Raw genomic sequence first — 19478 nt, forward strand, 5'->3', positions numbered from 1 at the left:
CTGCATCTTTCAAGAAGACCATGATTTTTATGCAGGACAATGCTCCATCGCATGCATCGAAGTACTCCACTGCGTGGCTAGCCAGTAAAGTCCTTAAAGATGAAAGAATAATGACATGGCCCCCTTCCTCACCTGACCTAAACCCTATTGAGAACTTGTGGTCCCTTCTTAAACGGTCGATTTACCAGTATCTGGGAGGCTGTGGTTGCTGCTGCACAAAAAGTTGATCGTCAACAGATCAAGAAACTGACAGACTCCATGGATGGAAGGCTTATGACTTTTATTGAAAAGAAGGGTGGCTATATAGGTCACTGATTTGTTTTTTGAAATGTCAGAAATGTTTATTTGTAAATGTTGAGTTTGTTTATTATTCTCACTTTAACATATGAAAGTAAACAACTGAGATGGGGAACTTTTGGTTTTTAATTTAGTTGCATGATAATTGCGCACACATAGATATTCTCAAAAGAAAGCCAAAACCTCACTTTTACTTTCTTAAATATTCAGGTTTGAGGTTTATTAACATTTTGGATTGACCGAGAGCACTGTAGTTGATCAATAATCAAATGAATCCTCAAACATACAACTTGCCTAATAATTGTGCACACAGTGTAGTACAGGATTGTGTCACACAGCTTTGCAATGTTCCCTTGAATCTCCCCGTCACAGTAATACACTTGAAGCTCTGTTTACAGTCTTTCCTGATCAAACAAATGGCCATAGGTCTGCAATATAGGTCTGCAATAGGCTTGTCAAAGCATAATCTGGGAATTTTCTCTTGAATTAATCAAATTTACTACCATCTAACAACTCCAGAAATCGCATGCTGTCCAGGCTTGTGTACCTCTGTGCTATCTGAGACTTGATGTTATCATGAATTGAGTCATACAGTGCCTTGTAATCTCTGGATCCTCTGTCATGCTTGCTTCCTTCTCGCATATATGGCACTGAATTCTACATCAGACTTGTGCTCCTCCATTCTGCTTGTCAGATTCTCTATTCTTCTCTTACAGTAGGCTAAACCAATGGCTTTCTGCTGCACTGTCAAACACAACATCTGTGTGAGCAAATATCTCCTCAAAAGTGAGAAGTAATTTTTTAAAATCTAAATCTTCCAGCTTTGCCTTGAACCCATCTGCACATGACAAAGTATCATCATCCATGGTAGGGTGCTCTATGATATGGGTGGTGTCCTTCAGTTGCTCATAGTTTTTCGCCACAGTGTTGACAATTCTAGAAGTGAAATTCCAACGTGTTGGTAAATTTTTCGGCAAACGTGCACATCCATCCTGTTCAAGCAACATCACCCTCTTTGTCGACTTTGAAAAAAAGTGGTGAATTGCTCCTGTTAATCGCTCTGGATAAGAGCGTCTGCTAAATGACAAAAAAATAAAAAAAATAAAAAATATATAATATACCTCCTCCGTCTCCTGTAATTTGAAAAAACTAATTTGAATTGAATAATATCCCAAAAATGTTCAACTATCACTCTTTACTCTGATTCTCTATTCAACAATGTCACCAAGCTTCTGAACACATAGAACCTCCATAATGCTCTATTGCACAACCCCAATACAACACAATACAACTATTATTTACAATAAAGGTGACTCCCAAATGACACAATGCATTATTTACTACTCATTTCTATTGGGCACAAAATAATCTGAAACACAACCAAAACGAACTGCAAATGCATCCAACAAGTTTGTAGAGTCACACACTTGATGTAGTCATTCCGTGCTAGGAATATGGGACCTGTCACGGTTTCGGCCGAGGCTGCTCCTCTTCCTTGTTCGGGCAGGCTTCGGCGGTCGTCGTCTCCGGAGTACTAGCTGCCACCGTTCTATGTTTCATGTTCATTTGGTTTTGTCTGTTCATAACACCTGTCCCTTATTTGTGTCTTAATTGTTTCCCTATTTAGTTTCGTGTGTGTGGGTCAGGTGTTATGCGTGATTGTTTGTTGTCAGACTGCCTCTGATGGTTTATTTATCTCGTTGTTGGCGTGTCCCGAGAGTTCGCACTGCGTGCGCTTTTCCTGTGTATTTTCGCACTGTGTTTTGTGCGTAATTTGTTTGCGCCACCCGGTTGGGTAGGCGACTATTTTTGTTCACGTGTTGAACAGTACTATAAAAGACGGTTGTAGTCATCCTGGTTCCTGCGCTTGATTCCTTCCACTCATCTACACACACCACTCTGACAGAATCACGCATCATAGCCATGGAATCAGCAGGAGCGACCGAGCCGACAGCCGAGATGGCTGAACGTCTTCGTGGCCAGGAGGACCGCATCAACCAGGTCTGTCATGCCCTGGAGGGTGATGAATACTCTGCACCGATGGGGAGACCAGCGGGGTTCCCACACCTCCACGAACCGAACCAGCCCCATCGGTCAGCCCTCCTGTCTCATCTCCGGAACCTAGTGGGATTCGGCTCTCGCTCCCGAGGGCGTACGACGGCTCCACTGCCGGGTGTCAAGGGTTCCTGCTGCAGGTGGAGCTCTACCTCGCCACCGTACACCCGGCGCCCTCGGGACACGAGAGCGTCTCAGCCCTCATCTCCTGTCTCACCGGCAAGGCGTTGGAGTGGGCCAACGCCGAGTGGAGGAGAATGGACGCCGCTACCACGAACTATGCGGAGTTCTCCCGCCGCTTCCGTGCTGTGTTCGACCATCCACCAGAAGGGAAGGCGGCGGGGGAGCGTCTATTCTACCTCCGACAGGGGATGAGGAGCGCCCAGGACTTTGCCTTGGAGTTTCGGACCCTAGCGGCTGATGCAGGGTGGAATGAGCGGGCCCTATCGACCATTTCCGCTGCAGCCTCCGGGAGGACGTCCAGCGAGAGTTGGCGTGCAGGGACACTTCGTTGACTTTCGACCAGCTTGTCGACATGGCCATCCGGCTGGATACCCTGCTCGCCACCCGTGGACGTTCCCGGGGAGGGGTTTGCCCATTCCACTCTCCGGCACCTCCGAGCCGAGCCCTATGGAGCTCGGAGGTGCTGGCGCTAGGGAACGGAGGAGGAGGAGGCCCGAGGGGACCCGGCCCTTGCACCAACTGTGGTCGTGGAGGGCACACCGCGGCTAGGTGTTGGGGCGGGTCCTCCAGTGAGGGAGAAGGCAGGTCACGCATTGGGGGGTCCACCCAGGTGAGTAGGCGCCCTGCTTACCCAGAGCTTTCTGTCGTGCACCTAACCTTGCCTGTTTGTTTCCCACAGGTTGCACCTCGTTCCCAGCATAAGGCGCTGGTAGATTCAGGCGCAGCTGGGAATTTTGTAGATCGCCAGTTCTGTATAGAGTTAGGGATTCCCCTCCTTCCAGTGGATAAGCCTTTCCCCGTCAATGCCCTAGATAGCCGTCCGTTAGGGTCTGGGTTGATTAGGGAGGTCACAGCACCCCTTCAGATGATGGCGCAGGAGGGTCATGAGGAGAGAATTCAGCTCTATCTGATTGACTCTCCTGCGTATCCGGTAGTGCTGGGTCTTCCCTGGTTGATGACTCATGACCCTATTATTAGGTGGCGAGAGAAAGCTCTTAAAGGGTGGTCTGCTCAATGTGAGGGGGCGGTGTCTGGGTGTTTCCATAGGGGCGACCTCGGTGGAGAGTCCGAATCTAATGCCAGCACTGCAGATTCCCCAGTATGAGGATTTGGCACTGGCGTTCAGTAAGACTCGGGCGGCGCAGCTGCCGCCTCATAGGCGGGGGGGATTGTGCGATAGATCTCCAGTCAGGAGCAGCTCTCCCGCGGAGCCATGTGTATCCCTTGTCTCAAGAGGAGAGAAAGGCTATGGAGACGTACATCTCTGAGTCTCTTAGACAGGGATACATACGGGCCTCCGTTTCACCCGCTTCCTCAAGTTTCTTTTTGTAAAGAAAAGGATGGAGGTCTGCGCCCGTGTATTGATTACCGCGGTCTCAATCAGATCACAGTGAAGTACAGCTATCCACTTCCTCTGATTGCGACTATGACGGAGTCACTGCACGGTCGCGCAGTTCTTCTAAAATTGGATCTTAGGAGCGCATATAACTTGGTGCGCATTCGAGAGGGCGATGAATGGAAGACAGCGTTTAGCACGACTTCCGGACACTACGAGTATCTAGTCATGCCATATGGGTTGATGAATGCTCCCTCAGTCTTCCAATCCTTCGTCGATGAGATTTTCCGGGACATGCAGGGACAGGGAGTAGTGGTGTACATCGACGACATTCTGGTGTATAGTCCTACCCGTGCTGAGCATGTAGCCCTGGTGCGCCGAGTATTGAGGCGGCTGTTGGAGCATGACCTATATGTCAAGGCAGAGAAATGTCTGTTTTTCCAGAAGTCGGTCTCCTTTCTGGGTTACCAGTTGTCTGCGTCAGGGGTGAAGATGGAGGTAGACCGGGTGTCAGCTGTGCATAATTGGCAGACCCCAACCACTGTGAAGGAGGTGCAACGGTTCTTGGGTTTTGCGAATTATTACCGGAGGTTTATCCGGGGTTTTGGACAGGTGGCAGCTCCCATAACGTCTCTGTTAAAGGGGGGTCCGGTGCGCTTGCGGTGGTCAGCTGAGGCGGACAGGGCATTTGGGAGACTGAAGGACCTGTTTACCTCGGCGCCGGTGTTGGCGCATCCGGATCCCTCTTTACCGTTCCAAGTAGAGGTGGACGCGTCAGAGGCCGGGATAGGGGCCGTTCTTTCCCAGCGTTCTGGCACTCCACCTAAACTCCGTCCCTGTGCGTTTTACAGTAAGAAGCTCAGTCCGGCGGAGCGGAATTATGACGTAGGAGACAGGGAGCTGTTAGCCGTGGTCCAGGCCCTAAAGGTGTGGCGGCATTGGCTCGAGGGGCTCAACACCCTTTCCTCATTCTAACTGACCATCGTAACCTGGAGTACATCCGGGCAGCTAGGAGACTGAATCCTCGCCAGGCTCGCTGGACTATGTTTCTAGCCCGGTTTGTGTTTAAAATCACATACATCCCTGGGTCCCAGAACGGGAAGGCAGATGCTCTGTCTCGGCGGTATGACGCAGAGGAGAGGTCAGTTGAGTCCACGCCCATACTACCGGAGTCTTGTCTGGTTGCTCCGGTGGTGTGGGAGGTGGATGGTGAGATCGGCGGGCGTTACGCACCGACCCGAGTCCTCCACAGTGTCCTGTGGGTCGGACGTACGTTCCGCTCGAGGTACGCGATCGCCTCATTTGTTGGGCTCATACGTCCCTCTCCTCTGGCCATCCGGGTATCGGCCGGACAGTGCACTGCCTTAGCACGAAGTACTGGTGGCCAACGTTAGCTAGGGATGTGAGGATTTATGTCTCCTCCTGTTCGGTGTGTGCCCAGTGTAAGGCGCCCAGACATTTGCCCAGGGGTAAGTTACAACCCCTGCCTATTCCACAACGACCCTGGTCCCACCTCTCGGTGGATTTTGTTACCGACCTTCCCCCTCACAGGGGAATACTACCATCCTGGTCGTTGTGGATCGGTTCTCTAAGGCCTGTCGTCTCCTTCCCATGCCGGGTCTACCCACTGCCCTACAGACCGCAGAGGCTCTGTTCACCCATGTCTTCCGGCATTACGGGGTACCCGAGGATATAGTGTCTGACCGAGGCCCCCAGTTCACCTCTAGAGTGTGGAGAGCATTTATGGAACGGTTGGGGGTTTCGGTAAGCCTTACCTCGGGTTACCACCCGGAGAGTAATGGGCAGGTTGAACGTGTCAACCAAGATGTGGGTAGGTTTCTGAGGTCATACTGTCAGGGCCGGCCGGAGGAGTGGGCGAGATATGTGCCCTGGGCCGAAATGGCACAGAACTCTCTTCGCCACTCCTCCACCCAACTAACCCCTTTTCAGTGTGTATTAGGGTACCAGCCGGTTCTGGCACCATGGCATGAGAGCCAGATCGAGGCCCCCGCTGTGGATGAGTGGGTGCGGCGCTCGGAGGAGACGTGGGACGCTGCACACGTCCATCTGCAGCGTGCCATACGTCGACAAAGACGAGCGCCGACCTACACCGCAGTGAGGGGCCAGTATACGCACCTGGAGATCGAGTCTGGCTCTCAACCAGAAACCTGCCCCTCCGCCTGCCCTGCCGGAAGCTGGGTCGGCGGTTTGTGGGGCCATTTAAAGTCCTGAGGAGATTGAACGAGGTGAGTTATAGGTTAGAACTACCTGTTGATTACAAAAATATTAACCCCTCGTTCCATGTGTCTCTCCTCAGGCCGGTGGTAGCTGGTCCACTCCAGGACTTTGAGATTGAGGAGACTCCTCCGCCCCCGTTGGACATCGAGGGGGCTCCGGCGTACACCGTGAGGTCCATCCTGGATTCTAGACGCCGGATGGGGGGTCTTCAATATCTCGTGGAGTGGGAGGTACGGTCCGGGAGGAGCGGTGCTGGGTGCCAAGGAGGGACGTATTGGACCAGTCCCTACTGACCGATTTCCATCGGGGTCATCCTGCGCGCCCTGCTCCGCGTCGTCCGGGTCGTCCCCGAGCTCCGGGTCGGCGCACGGCTGGAGCCGCGCGTCAAGGGGGGGGTACTGTCACGGTTTCGGCCGAGGCTGCTCCTCTTCCTTGTTCGGGCAGGCTTCGGCGGTCGTCGTCTCCGGAGTACTAGCGGCCACCGTTCTATGTTTCATGTTCATTTGGTTTTGTCTGTTCATAACACCTGTCCCTTATTTGTGTCTTAATTGTTTCCCTATTTAGTTTCGTGTGTGTGGGTCAGGTGTTATGCGTGATTGTTTGTTGTCAGACTGCCTCTGATGGTTTATTTCTCTCGTTGTTGGCGTGTCCCGAGAGTTCGCACTGCGTGCGCTTTTCCTGTGTATTTTCGCACTGTGTTTTGTGCGTAATTTGTTTGCGCCACCCGGTTGGGTAGGCGACTATTTTTGTTCACGTGTTGAACAGTACTATAAAAGACGGTTGTAGTCATCCTGGTTCCTGCGCTTGATTCCTTCCACTCATCTACACACACCACTCTGACAGGACCAAATACAAAACTTTTGACTACTTGATTTATAGGAATCTTTAGGGGTGCCAATCATTATTAAATCTATATGACTTGTTAAACAAAATATTTTTCTCTGAGCAATTGCATTAGTATAAAAATAATATCATTTCCAAAAAATGTTGAGCATACGATATAGCTCAGTATTAGAATTGTATATTTTATATAGTAATTATTGCTAATCTTTATCAAGGGTGTCATTAATTTTGTGCCCCACTGTACATATCCTACACATTACTGCATAGAATAATAATATATTTACAGTGCTCTGGAAAAGACACTGATCAAATGCATCATTACATTACAGGATGCAGATTTTTTCCTTCTGCAGCTTGTTTTCAGAGAAGAATATAGATATTACTGTAAGTCTGACACACTCAGTCCTCCCAGCTGGTTATGGTATATTCAGTAGGTGTATACGTTATTGTGGTGTACATGTATTTATGACTCAAAGCTCTGATGCTGATTGTTGATAAATTACATTAGCCTGGAAAAGTAGTATGTAATTTAAGCAGAATATTTATTTAATGTTTTTGTGCATACTGTACACTTTGTAGAAATGCAGTTTTATAGACATGAAAAGTTATGTCAACCCCTCCATACACACTGTTTTGTGTCAGGATGTCAGGGCCTTTGGCATCACAGGAAGCTACTAGTGGCATAAAAACCTGTCCTCATCGAGTGGGCCTCTGTCTCTTCATCAATCTACCCCCTCAGCCACAGTTGTGTAGATAGAGTACTCTCCCAAGCAACGGAGCAGAGGAGGGAGACGTCTTCTCTTTCTCACTGATTGTGATAGGACAGAGTGTTGATCCCACACTCTCACGCACACATACACGTGTATGTACTTTTAAATGTACAGTATACTGGCAGACACTGAAGACAGGACACATAACACTCACAATCTTAGTTGCAGCACTGGTCTTTGCTGAGTGTATATCAGCTACACAGAGGAGGATATAGACAGCTGTGTGTGGCAACCCATCATCATCACCCAACAGTTAAACAGGAGTTCAATAAGGTGAGTAAGTTTCAGTTTTACTTTATAACTCATTAACATGGAAGCACTTTTTGTTGCATTTACACTAATTAAAAGTTATTCCATTGGTAGTTATACTTTTATAAGGCCTGTGTATTGTAAAGTGTACCTGAATCCTTTATTTTGTCAGTCATTGTTTAGATCATAATGAATATGTACAAGGCTCGTCATAATCATTTTTGAATGGAAACTTGTCAGGATATTGAGGAAATGATGGTTTCTTGTTGTGGTTAATTCTTTCCCTGTGTCATCTTGTTTGTGTAACCCGAATGACAAGAGAAGATAAATGACAGTACACTCCTCTCTCTCTCAGCCTATACAGTCATCCAGACATACAGCTAGAGAAGCAGCTGGTCATGGGGAATTGCCTGATCAAAGTACGATCCAATATGCCAACTCTTGAGAATCCAACTGAACCTGCAATGTCAGGTAAGACTAAAGGCCCAGCTTCCTCTATAGGTCTTCTGAATTCTTGATTTTGTTAACCCAATCTGAAAGAATCCTCCACCCAGCCTGAATGCTGATTGCAACTATTAAAAACCATTCTTATTTTTTCAGACAATAACAGGCCCATGGTGGTATCCCTCTATAACTACCCCTCCCAAGGTCCCTTGGAGTCCAGAATCCACATAGGGGAGAGGCTCACTGTGTTATTAGAGTAAGTGACATACATACATGCATGGAGCTGTACATGCAGTATATGTGGTAGTTTGGTTGAAAGCACTGATCTCTTTATTTGCAGCGATGGGGATTTTTGGATGGTGCGATCCACAACAACAGGCAATGAGAGTTATATCCCCAGCAACTACACTGCCAAAGTAATTAACAGGTAAGATAACTACTACTTAGTCTCACTTTTTATTTCTGACTGTCACAGCTGTTTACAATGAGTTGATGTCATGAGAGGGTGGGTATTGGAATTCATCAATAGGGAAGAGAGAGAGGTGGGGACTCCACTTAAAGGTGGGAGCTTCTGTGTACGATCTTAGAAAAAATGATTCCAAAAGGGTTCCTAGGCTGTCCCCATGCACTGTCAAAATAATAATAATAAATAAATAATCATATATAAAATAAACACTAATCTAGTTGTTTCAACTAATTATTATTAAGTAACTGGTTCCAAAGCCTTTTTTTTTTACTCAACTTTTCGGTCAAAGTGTTACCTGAATTTAAAAAAAATTGTTGGCCCAAACTTAGCTCCAAGCCTCCAACAACAGTCAACTTAAATTGATATGTTTGCTCAATTTGTGTCCTATGTTCATTCAACTCGAAATTATTATTTTTGGCATCTTACCTAAAAAAGGCTGTTGAACTAGTCACACATACAGTGCTTTTAACATGCAATGTTTTCAACTTACGTATTTGACACACCTTGACATACATGATTACATTTGTGCATGTTCATTTATACAGTAATTATTATTCAATCTTCCTGCTACCCCACCATGTCTGTGTCAATTATCAGTTAATCTGACTATTCTCTCATCATTAACTTATTTAATTGTAGGTTTTTCTGTATAGTAGTCTAATGTTGGTAGGGCATATTACTCTGTTTTAATGTTACTCCTTAAACACTATGATAAATCGTTTTTCTTGAGTGTACTTTTAACAGAGCTCAGATTTACTTTGAAGTGCAAAGTGTAGCAGTAGCAGGAAGATTGGAATGCTGTGAACCAAGAAGTTCAAATCCCAGATGAGGTCATGTTGAATACCAATTACTGTGTATATGAACATGCACAATGTAATCATGTACTGTACGTCAACATGTGTCAAATATGTAAGTTGAAAACATTGTATGTTAAAAGCACTGTGTGTGTGTGTGTTTGTGTGTGTGTGTGTGTGTGTGACTAGTTTTACAGCCTTTTTTTTTGGTAAAATGCCAAAATAATAATTTCGAGTTGATTGAACATATGAGACAAATTGAGCAAACACATCATTTTATGTTGACTGAATGTTTTCCAATATTTTCTCATGTTGGAGCTAAGTTTGGGCCAACTAAAAATGTTAAATTCAGGTAACACTTTGACCGAAAAGTTGAGTAAACAAAAAAAGAGCCGGTGGAAGCAGTTACTTAATAATATTTAGTTGAAACAACTAGATTTTATTTTATTTGATTTTTTACAGTGCAGCAGAACCCTTTTTGGTTCCAGGTAGAACCATTTTGGGTTCCAGGTAGAACTGTTTGGGGTTTCATGTAGAACCCTCTGTGGAAAGGGTTCTACATTGAATCCAAAAGGGTTCTACCTGGAACCAAAATGATTCTTCCTGGTCCTGGAACCAAAAAGGGTTATTCAAAGGGTTCTGCTATGGGGACAGCCGAATAATCTTTTTTTTCTAAGAGTGTAGGTGAACTGTGACTCTCTAGTGTCTGTAGACAGAGTTCTGGAACAATGCTTTTTTTCTCTCGCTCTGAATGACATCATCATCAATGTCCTAATTATTTACATTTTACATTTACATCATTTAGCAGACGCTCTTATCCAGAGCGACTTACAAATTGGTGCATTCAACTTATGATAGCCAGTGGGACAACCACTTTTTTTTTTAAGGGGGGCACTATTATGACACTACTCCCTCAGTGGGGGATGATGGCAGTTGTAGTTTCAGTTGAGTTTCCTAACAGGGCGGAGAAGTGTGAACAATGTAATGTACACACTAAAAACAAATGGTTCTATGTTGTGCCAAATAAGGGTTATTTGGCTTGTAACCCTTTTTAATGGTTCTTTATAGAACCTTTATGGAGAATGGTTTTATAAAGAACCTTTCTCAATCTCAAAGGCTCTTTGTAGATCATTTTGAAGAACCAGACCGGGTTTTTTATTCTGTTTAGCCAAATTATTTTGTTAAAAATCCATAGGTGTTATTATTGTGATAACTTACAAGTTGAATCAGGTGTTCTAGGTCTGGAACAGCTGGGGGTCCCTGGGGTGAGAATTGAGAACCACTGAAGTAGTCAACCGTTTTCAATTGACACAAGGCCATACGGCCATAAGTCTTTCACAAGACACCGTCACTGGCCATAGTCATGTATAACGTGTAATGGCATAACACAACAGATTAGATCAACTGGAATGACACACACACGGTTGCACAAAGAAAGCTGTGAGCAAACCACTCCTCAAAATATTGTAATGAGCCACCGCCTCTTTCATTTTAATTATCACTAAAAGAGCAAAGAACCATTGAAGGGCTCAAAAGAGGGTTCCTCAAAGGTTCTTTGAGTCATTATGGTTCCACATAGCACCATCACCCTTCCCAAAGAACCCTTGAGGAACCCTATTTTCTTAGTATGTAGGCCTACTACCTTAGCAAATTATGTAACTACTGTAGTTTCCCAGTAGTGGGAGTTTCATTGTATATACTTCTTCTTCTGATAGTCAATATTTTAACTTTCTCCTCCCGCTCTAATCAGGTGGCAGTATATTGGCATCAGCAGGTTGAAGGCAGAGGAGCTGCTGCTGCTGCCACACAACCACACAGGGGCTTTCCTGATCCGACAGAGTCAGACAAACACAGGTTAGGCCATGTTCAGGGCTTAAAGCTCGTTTCATTAAATTCATTTTAGTGAATGTTTCTTACAAATGTTAACATGAGTTGTCTAAAAAAAGTGTGTTATAAGCACAACAACTTTTTATTTATTTATTTTATTTCACCTTTATTTAACCAGGTAAGCCAGTTGAGAACAAGTTCTCATTTACAACTGCGACCTGGCCAAGATAAAGCAAAGCAGTGCGGAAAAAACAACAACAACACAGAGTTACATATGGAATAAACAAAATCTACAGTCAATAACACAATAGAAAATCTATATACAGTGTGTGCAAATGTAGTAAGTTATGGAGGTAAGGCAATAAATAGGCCATAGTGCAAAATAATTACAATTATAATTTAGTATTAACACTGGAGTTATAGATGTGCAGAAGATGATGTGCAAATAGAGATACTGGGGTGCAAATGAGCAAAATAAATAACAATGTAAATAACAATATGGGGATGAGGTAGTTGGGTGGGCTAATTACAGATGGGCTGTGTACAGGTGCAGTGATCGGTAAGCTGCTCTGACAACTGATGCTTAAAGATAGTGAGGGAGATAAGTGCAGTTCGTTCCAGTTATTTGCAGCAGAGAACTGGAAGGAATGGCGACCAAAGAAGGTGTTGGCTTTGGGGATGACCAGTGACATATACCTGCTGGAACGCATACTACAGGTGGGTGTTGCTATGGTGACCAATGAGCTAAGATAAGGCGGGGATTTGCCTAGAAGGGATTTATAGAGGACCTGGAGCCAGTGGGTTTGGTGACGAATATGTAGTGAGGGCCAGCCAACGAGAGCGTATAGGTCACAATGGTGGGTAGTATATGGGGCTTTGGTGACAAAACGGATGGCACTGTGATAGATTACATCCAAATTGCTGAGTAGAGTGTTGGAAGCTATTTTGTAAATGACATCACCGAAGTCAAGGATTGGTAGGATAGTCAGTTTTGGATTGGAGATGCTTAATGTGACTCTGGAAGGAAAGTTTACAGTCTAACCAGACACCTAGGTATTTGTAGTTGTCCACATATTCTAAGTCAGAGCCGCCGAGAGTAGTGATTCTAGTCGGGCAGGTGGGTGCAAGCAGTGTTCGATTGAAGAGCATGCATTTAGTTTTACTAGCGTTTAAGAGCAGTTGGAGGCCACGGAAGGAGTGTTGTATGGCATTGAAGCTCGTTTGGAGGTTTGTTAACACAGTGTTCAATGAAGGGCCAGATGTATACAAAATGGTGTCGTCTGCGTAGAGGTGGATCTGAGAGTCACCAGCAGCAAGAGCGACATCATTGATATACACAGAGAATAGATTCGGCCCGAGAATTGAACCCTGTGGCACCCCCATAGAGACTGCCAGAGGTCCAGACAACAGGCCTTCCGATTTGACACATTGAACTCTATCTGAGAAGTAGTTGGTGAACCAGGCGAGGCAGTCATTTTAGAAACCAAGGCTATTTAGTCTGCCAATAAGAATGCGGTGATTGACAGAGTCAAAAGCCTTGGCCAGGTCAATGAAGACGACTGCACAGTACTGTCTTATCGATCGCGGTTATTATATCGTTTAGGACCTTGAGCATGGCTGAGGTACACCCATGACCAGCTCGGAAACCAGATTGCATAGCGGAGAAGGTACGGTGGGATTCGAAAGGCAGGGCAGGATGGATATAGGTCTGTAACAGTTTGGATCTAGAGTGTCACCCCCTTTGAAGAGGGGGATGACCGCGGCAGCTTTCCAATCTCTGGGGATCTCAGACGACACGAAAGAGAGGTTGAACAGGCTGGTGATAGGGGTTGCGACAATTTCGGCGGCTAGTTTTAGAAAGAAAGGGTCCAGATTGCCTAGCCCAGCTGATTAGTAGGGGTCCAGATTTTGCAGCTCTTTCAGAACATCAGCTATCTGAATTTGGGTGAAGGAGAAGCGGTGGGGCATGGGCAAGTTGCAGCGGAGGGTGCAGAGCTGGTGGCCGGGGTAGGGATAGCCAGGTGGAAAGCATGGCCGTAGCAAAATGCTTGTTGAAATTTTCGATTATCGTAGATTTATCGGTAGTGACAGTGTTTCCTAGCCTCAGTGCAGTGGGCAGCTGGGAGGAGGTGCTCTTATTCTCCATGGACTCTACAGTGTCCCAAAACTTTTTGGAGTTAGTGCTACAGGATGCACATTTCTGTTTGAAAAAGTTCGCCTTTGCTTTCCTAACTGATTGTGTATATTGGTTCCTGACTTCCCTGAAAAGTTGCATATCGCGGGGGCTGTTCGATGCTAATGCAGTACGCCAAGTCTGGGGTGAACCAGGGGCTATATCTGTTCTTAGTTCTGAATTTTTTGAATGGGGCATGCTTATTTAAGATGGAGAGGAAAGCACTTTTAAAGAACAACCAGGCATCCTCTACTGACGGAATGAGGTCACTATCCATCCAGGATACCCGGGCCAGGTCAATTAGAAAGGCCTGCTCGCTGAAGTGTTTTAGGGAGCGTTTGACAGTGATGAGGGGTGGTCGTTTGACCGTGGATCCATTACGGACGCAGGCAATGAGGCAGTGATCGCTGAGATCCTGGTTGAAGACAGCGGAGGTGTATTTAGAGGGTAAATTAGTCAGGATTATATCTATGATGGTGCCCATGTTAACGGATTTAGGGTTGTACCTGGTAGGTTCCTTGATAATTTGTGTGAGATTGAGGGCATCTAGTTTAGATTGTAGGACGGCCGGGGTGTTAAGCATATCCCAGTTTAGGTCAAGCAATATGAACTCTGAGGATAGATGGGGGGCAATCAATTCACATATGGTGTTCAGGGCACAGCTGTCTGTAGCAAGCAGCAACAGTGAGAGACTTATTTCTGGAAAGGTGGATTTTTTGAAGTAGAAGCTCAAACTGTTTGGGCACAGACCTGGATAGTATGATAGATCTCTACAGTAGATTGCAACTCCGCCCCCTTTGGCAGTTCTATCTAGACGGAAAATGTTGTAGTTGGGAATGGGCATTTCAGAATCTTTGGTGGCCTTCCTAAGCCAGGATTCAGACACTGCTAGAACATCAGGGTTGGCTGAGTGTGCTAACGCAGTGAATAACTCAAACTTAGGTAGGAGGCTTCTGATGTTAACATGCAAGAAACCAAGGCTTTTGCGATTACAGAAGTCAACAAATGATAGCGCCTGGGGAGCAGGAGTGATACTGGGGGCTACAGGGCCTGGGTTAACCTCTACATCACCAGAGGAACAGAGGAGGAGTAGAATAAGGATACGGCTAAAGGCTTTTAGAACTGGTCTTCTAGTGCGTTGGGTACAGAGAAAAAAAGGGGCCGATTTCCGGGCGTTGTAGAAAAGATTCAGGGCATTATGTACAGACAAGGATATGGAAGGATATGAGTACAGTGGAGGTAAACCTAAGCGTTGGGTAAAGATGAAAGAGATAGCATCACTGGAGGCACCGATTGAGCCGGTCTCCGCGTGTGTGGGGGGTGGGACAAAGGATCTATCTGAGACAGGTTGAGCAGGACTGGGGGCTCTACATTGAAAAAGTACAGTTAGAACTAACCGAAACAGCAATAGGCAAGGCATATTGACATGGGAGATAGGCATAAAGCAGTCACAGGTGTTATTCGAGAGAGCTAAGACAACAGCTGGTAATGGCGATGAAAGTTTGAGCTGAGGCTAAACAGATCAACAGGATGGGGTACCGTATAAAGGAACAGTCCAGCAGGCATCAGCTGTGTAGCTGAGTGATCATAAGGTCCAGTGAACAGCAATAAGTAAGTCCGGGAGCAGTTCAGTGGCTGCTACGCTACAGGCGAGCTGGAGGCACGGCTGTTGATTGCGTGTGCTAGTGGGCCGTGGCTAGCAGATGGATCTTCGTGGTCGTCGCAACGGGAAGCCTGTTGAAACCACATCAGACAATTATGTTGGCAGACCAGTCGTGATGGATCGGCGGGGCTCCGTGTCAACACTAGGAGGTCCCGTCCGGTTGACAGAGAGGTCGATAGTCGGGAGATGGGCCTGGCTGGAGGCTAGCTCAAGGCTAACTGGGGTTAGCTTCAGGACAGTGGTGATTAGCCAACAACGACAACAGCCATTCGGTTGCAGCTAGCTAGTTGCGATGATCCGGTGTTAAGGTCCAGTGATTCAGTGATTCCGGCAGAAAATCCGATATGCTCTGGCTCGATAGCGCGATGTGCAGACTGGCCGATAATTGTCCAGGCTAGAGCTGGCTGGTAGGTACTGCAGGCCATGGCCACGGACAATGGTGAAGACCGCTAACAGTGGCTAATAGCAAGTAGCTAGTTAGCTGGCTAGCTGGCTAGTTTCAGCCAGAGGTTCTGGATAAAAATGTATGAAGAAATAATAGAATCCGTTCCACATTGGGTGAGGCGGGTTGCAGGAAAGTATATTTAGTTAAAAGATGGAAAGTGAGATTGAGAAATATATACGAAAAATACAAAAAATCAAAAAACAGGCTATTTACATGAGGACACTACAGAAAACACGACCACACTGCTATGCCATCTTGGATCTAGCCTAGGACTTGTGTGCACTGTTTCATCACTGTTACGTGTCAAGAGTCCGGTGTTATTTTTACTCACAGAAACCTACTCGCTCTCAATCCTTGTGACAATGGACTCATATCTGGCCACAGTGAAACACTACCGCATCTGTAGCCTCCAAAATGGCTGGTTCTACATCTCCCCTAGCCTCACCTTCTACTCCCTGGGCCAATTGGTGGAACACTACTCTGGTGGGTGCAAGCCCATCAATGGGCTCAAATGCATTATTATTAAATACAGTACCAGTCAAAAGTTTGGACACACCTATTCATTCAAGGGTTTTTCTTTATTTGTACTATTTTCTACATTGTAGTATAGTGAACACATCAAAACTATGAAATAACACATATGGAATCATGTATTAACCAAACAAATCAAAATATATTTTATCTTTGAGATTCTTCAAAGTAGCCACCCTTTGCCTTGATGACAGCTTTGCACTCTCTTGGCATTCTCTCAACCAGCTTCATGAGGTAGTCACCTGGAATGCATTTCAATTAACAGGTGTGCCTTGTTAAAAGTTAATTTGTGGAATTTCTTTCCTTCTTAATGCGTTTGAGCCAATCAGTTGTGTTGTGACAAGGTAGGGTTGGTATACAGAAGATAGCCCTATTTGGTAAAAGACCAAGTCCATATTATGGCAAGAACAGCTAAATAAGCAAAGAGAAACGACAGTCCATCATTACTTTAAGACATGAAGGTCAGTCAATACGGAAAATGTCAAGAACTTTAAAAGTTTCTTCAAGTGCAGTCGCAAAAACCATCAAGCGCTATGATGAAACTGGCTCTCATGAGGACCGCCACAGGAAAGGAAGACCCAGAGTTACCTCTGCTGCAGAGGATAAGTTCATTAGAGTTAACTGCACCTCAGATTGCAGCCCAAATAAATGCTTCACAGAGTTCAAGTAACAGACACACCTCAACATCAACTCTTCAGAGGAGACTGCGTGAATCAGGCCTTCATGGTCGAATTGCTGCAAAGAAACCACTACTAAAGGACACCAATAAGAAGAAGAGACATGCTTGGGCCAAGAAACACAAGCAATGGGCATTAGACCGGTGGAAATCTGTCCTTTGGTCTGATGAGTCCAAATGTGAGATTTTTGGTTCCAACCGCCGTGTCTTTGTGAGATGCAGAGTAGGTGAACCGATGAAAATGTATGCACTCACTAACTGTAAGTCGCTCTGGATAAGAGGAGGAGGTGTGATGTGTGGGGTGCTTTGCTGGTGACACTGTCAGTGATTTATTTATTTAGAATTCAAGGGACACTTAACCAGCATGGATACCACAGCATTCTGCAGCGATACGCCAGCCCATCTGGTTTGCGCTTAGTGGGACTATCATTTGTTTTTCAACAGGACAATGACCCAAAACACACCCCCAGGCTGTGTAAGGGCTATTTGACCAAGGAGAGTGATGGAGTGCTGCATCAGATGACCTGACCTCCACAATCACCTGACCTTAACCCAATTGAGATGGTTTGGGATGAGTTGGACCGCAGAGTGAAGGAAAAGCAGGCAACAAGTGCTAAGCATATGTGGGAACTCCTTCAAGGCTGTTGGAAAAGCATTCCTCATGAAGTTGGTTGAGAGAATGCCAAAGGTGTGCAAAGCTGTCATCAAGGCAAAGGGTGGCTTTTTGAAGAATCTCAAATATATTTTGATTTGTTTAACACTTTTTTGGTTACTACATGATTCCATATGTGTTATTTCATAGTTTTGATGTCTTCACTATTATTCTACAATGTAGAACATAGTAAAAATAAAGAAAACCACTTGAATGAGTAGGTGTGTCCAAACTTTTGACTGGTACTGTATATACTTTTTAAATATTATTTTTTACTATGTCAATATGGCCCTAAACTGGTGGCAGTTGTGAATAAAGTCAATAGTTGGAAGAGTTGCAGAGTGAATTGAAAATAATGCCATTGTTGATTAGATGCTTTTTTCATTAATTAAGCAATTTTCTCTTGAACCATATAGTCTATCCACTAGAAATTCATTGACAATATGGACACAGATATAAAAATATATACTATATATATAAATAAAATGTTTAAGTTATTCAAGTATAAATTACTAAAGTTACCATAGATTGCCATAGATTAACTGTTAATAACCAAAATCACAAAAGATTCCAGTGACTTTGGTAAATTACCGGTAGCGTTGCAACCCTACTGGTGACTGAGGTCACTTACAAATAAAAATGGCCAATCATAATGAGTTGTTTAGCTAGAGAATGTTTTAAACATTTGGAAACATGTCTATCTACAGAGTCAGCAGATGGGTTGTGCTGTTTACTGAGGGAGCCTTGCATCATCCAAGGCTCAAACAATACTACCATGACCACCAGACCCTATCCCAAAGCTATAAGGAGGCCCACACTCAACTGGAATGATGTAGACAGGTGGGGCACATTCCTAAATCTTCCATCTACCATATTTTGTGTCCAAAGTGACCTACACACTATTTATTTCACTGTTTGTCAACATGACATGAAATGTGATGCTATAGCTATGCAATCAATTGCATTGTGTGTACACATTGTAAGATGATGCATTCTGGTGGTAGTTAAAGTATATCACATTCCATATGCCTCTGTCTTTCCAGTTCAATGATCTTCAGTAAGGCCAGCGTGGATTCAGAGGACTCTCTAGTGAGTGAGGGGCTGAGGGAGGCCATCAGCTCATACCTCTACATGACAGAGGTCAGCTGCCAGAACTGTGGCAAACACTGGGATTCATGAGGAAAGGGAGGACTGTGAGAGTAAAAGAGACAGACATAATACTGTCTGGTCTGCTGCTGCCCAGGACTAATGGTACTAGGCCAGAAAGGGTGCTCTACATAAAGGCATTGTGGAAGTTGATAGAAGTAAGCCTACCATTTACAACCACAATGAAAAAAATTTAAACTACAAGCACGATCAATGTCTTGATGGTAGAATGTGTGTTAGGGTTCAGGTTGCCACAGGGAGCCTTGTTACGTGGCACTTCTCAAGTCTTCTAATGCTGTAGCTGTGCTTGTGCTCAAGAACACATTTCAGAGGCTGGACACAAAAGGTATTATTTGTACTGTCTTTGGTATTATGATGTGAGGAGCACTTCCTTTGAGCTCATGGAAGGTTCCATTCTGCTTCTCCACACAGAAACGACCATGCATTGGTCAATTTTTTTTTTTTTCAAAGGAAGATCACTGAATGACAAGAATGTTGTAATTGGACTAAATGTATAACCGATTGTTCGTTTCATATGCAATCTGTTAGTCCGCAATCCGTTTGTACATTAATGAAATACCATGTCTGAATTAACTTGAAACTAACTCCAACTTTTTACCAGCATTTGGCTGGTGGCTGCATGGTGCTGCATGCTCTGGTTGTGAGTGAGAATGATCAATAAATAAATGA

The 19478-nt window shown here is 45.1% G+C and overlaps 1 protein-coding gene and 1 long non-coding RNA gene across 2 annotated transcripts; both read left to right on the forward strand.

Annotated features, from left to right (window-relative positions):
• Window positions 1-8345: 8345 nt before the first annotated feature.
• Window positions 8346-8837, forward strand: LOC121575860. Its single transcript, XR_006002387.1, has 3 exons — window positions 8346-8442; window positions 8572-8671; window positions 8756-8837. It is a non-coding gene; the product is annotated as an uncharacterized LOC121575860 (long non-coding RNA).
• A 2201-nt stretch (window positions 8838-11038) lies between these two features.
• On the forward strand, window positions 11039-19444 carry LOC121575886 (src-like-adapter 2). The gene is made up of 5 exons (XM_041889173.2): window positions 11039-11049; window positions 11426-11529; window positions 16117-16266; window positions 18350-18482; window positions 18686-19444. Exons 1-5 carry the CDS (start codon window positions 11039-11041, stop codon window positions 18819-18821), a joined length of 534 nt encoding a protein of 177 aa, XP_041745107.1. The 3' UTR covers window positions 18822-19444.
• Window positions 19445-19478: the final 34 nt, after the last annotated feature.

Source organism: Coregonus clupeaformis, chromosome 10, assembly GCF_020615455.1.
Source record: "Coregonus clupeaformis isolate EN_2021a chromosome 10, ASM2061545v1, whole genome shotgun sequence".
Classification (NCBI taxonomy): Eukaryota; Metazoa; Chordata; class Actinopteri; order Salmoniformes; family Salmonidae; genus Coregonus; species Coregonus clupeaformis.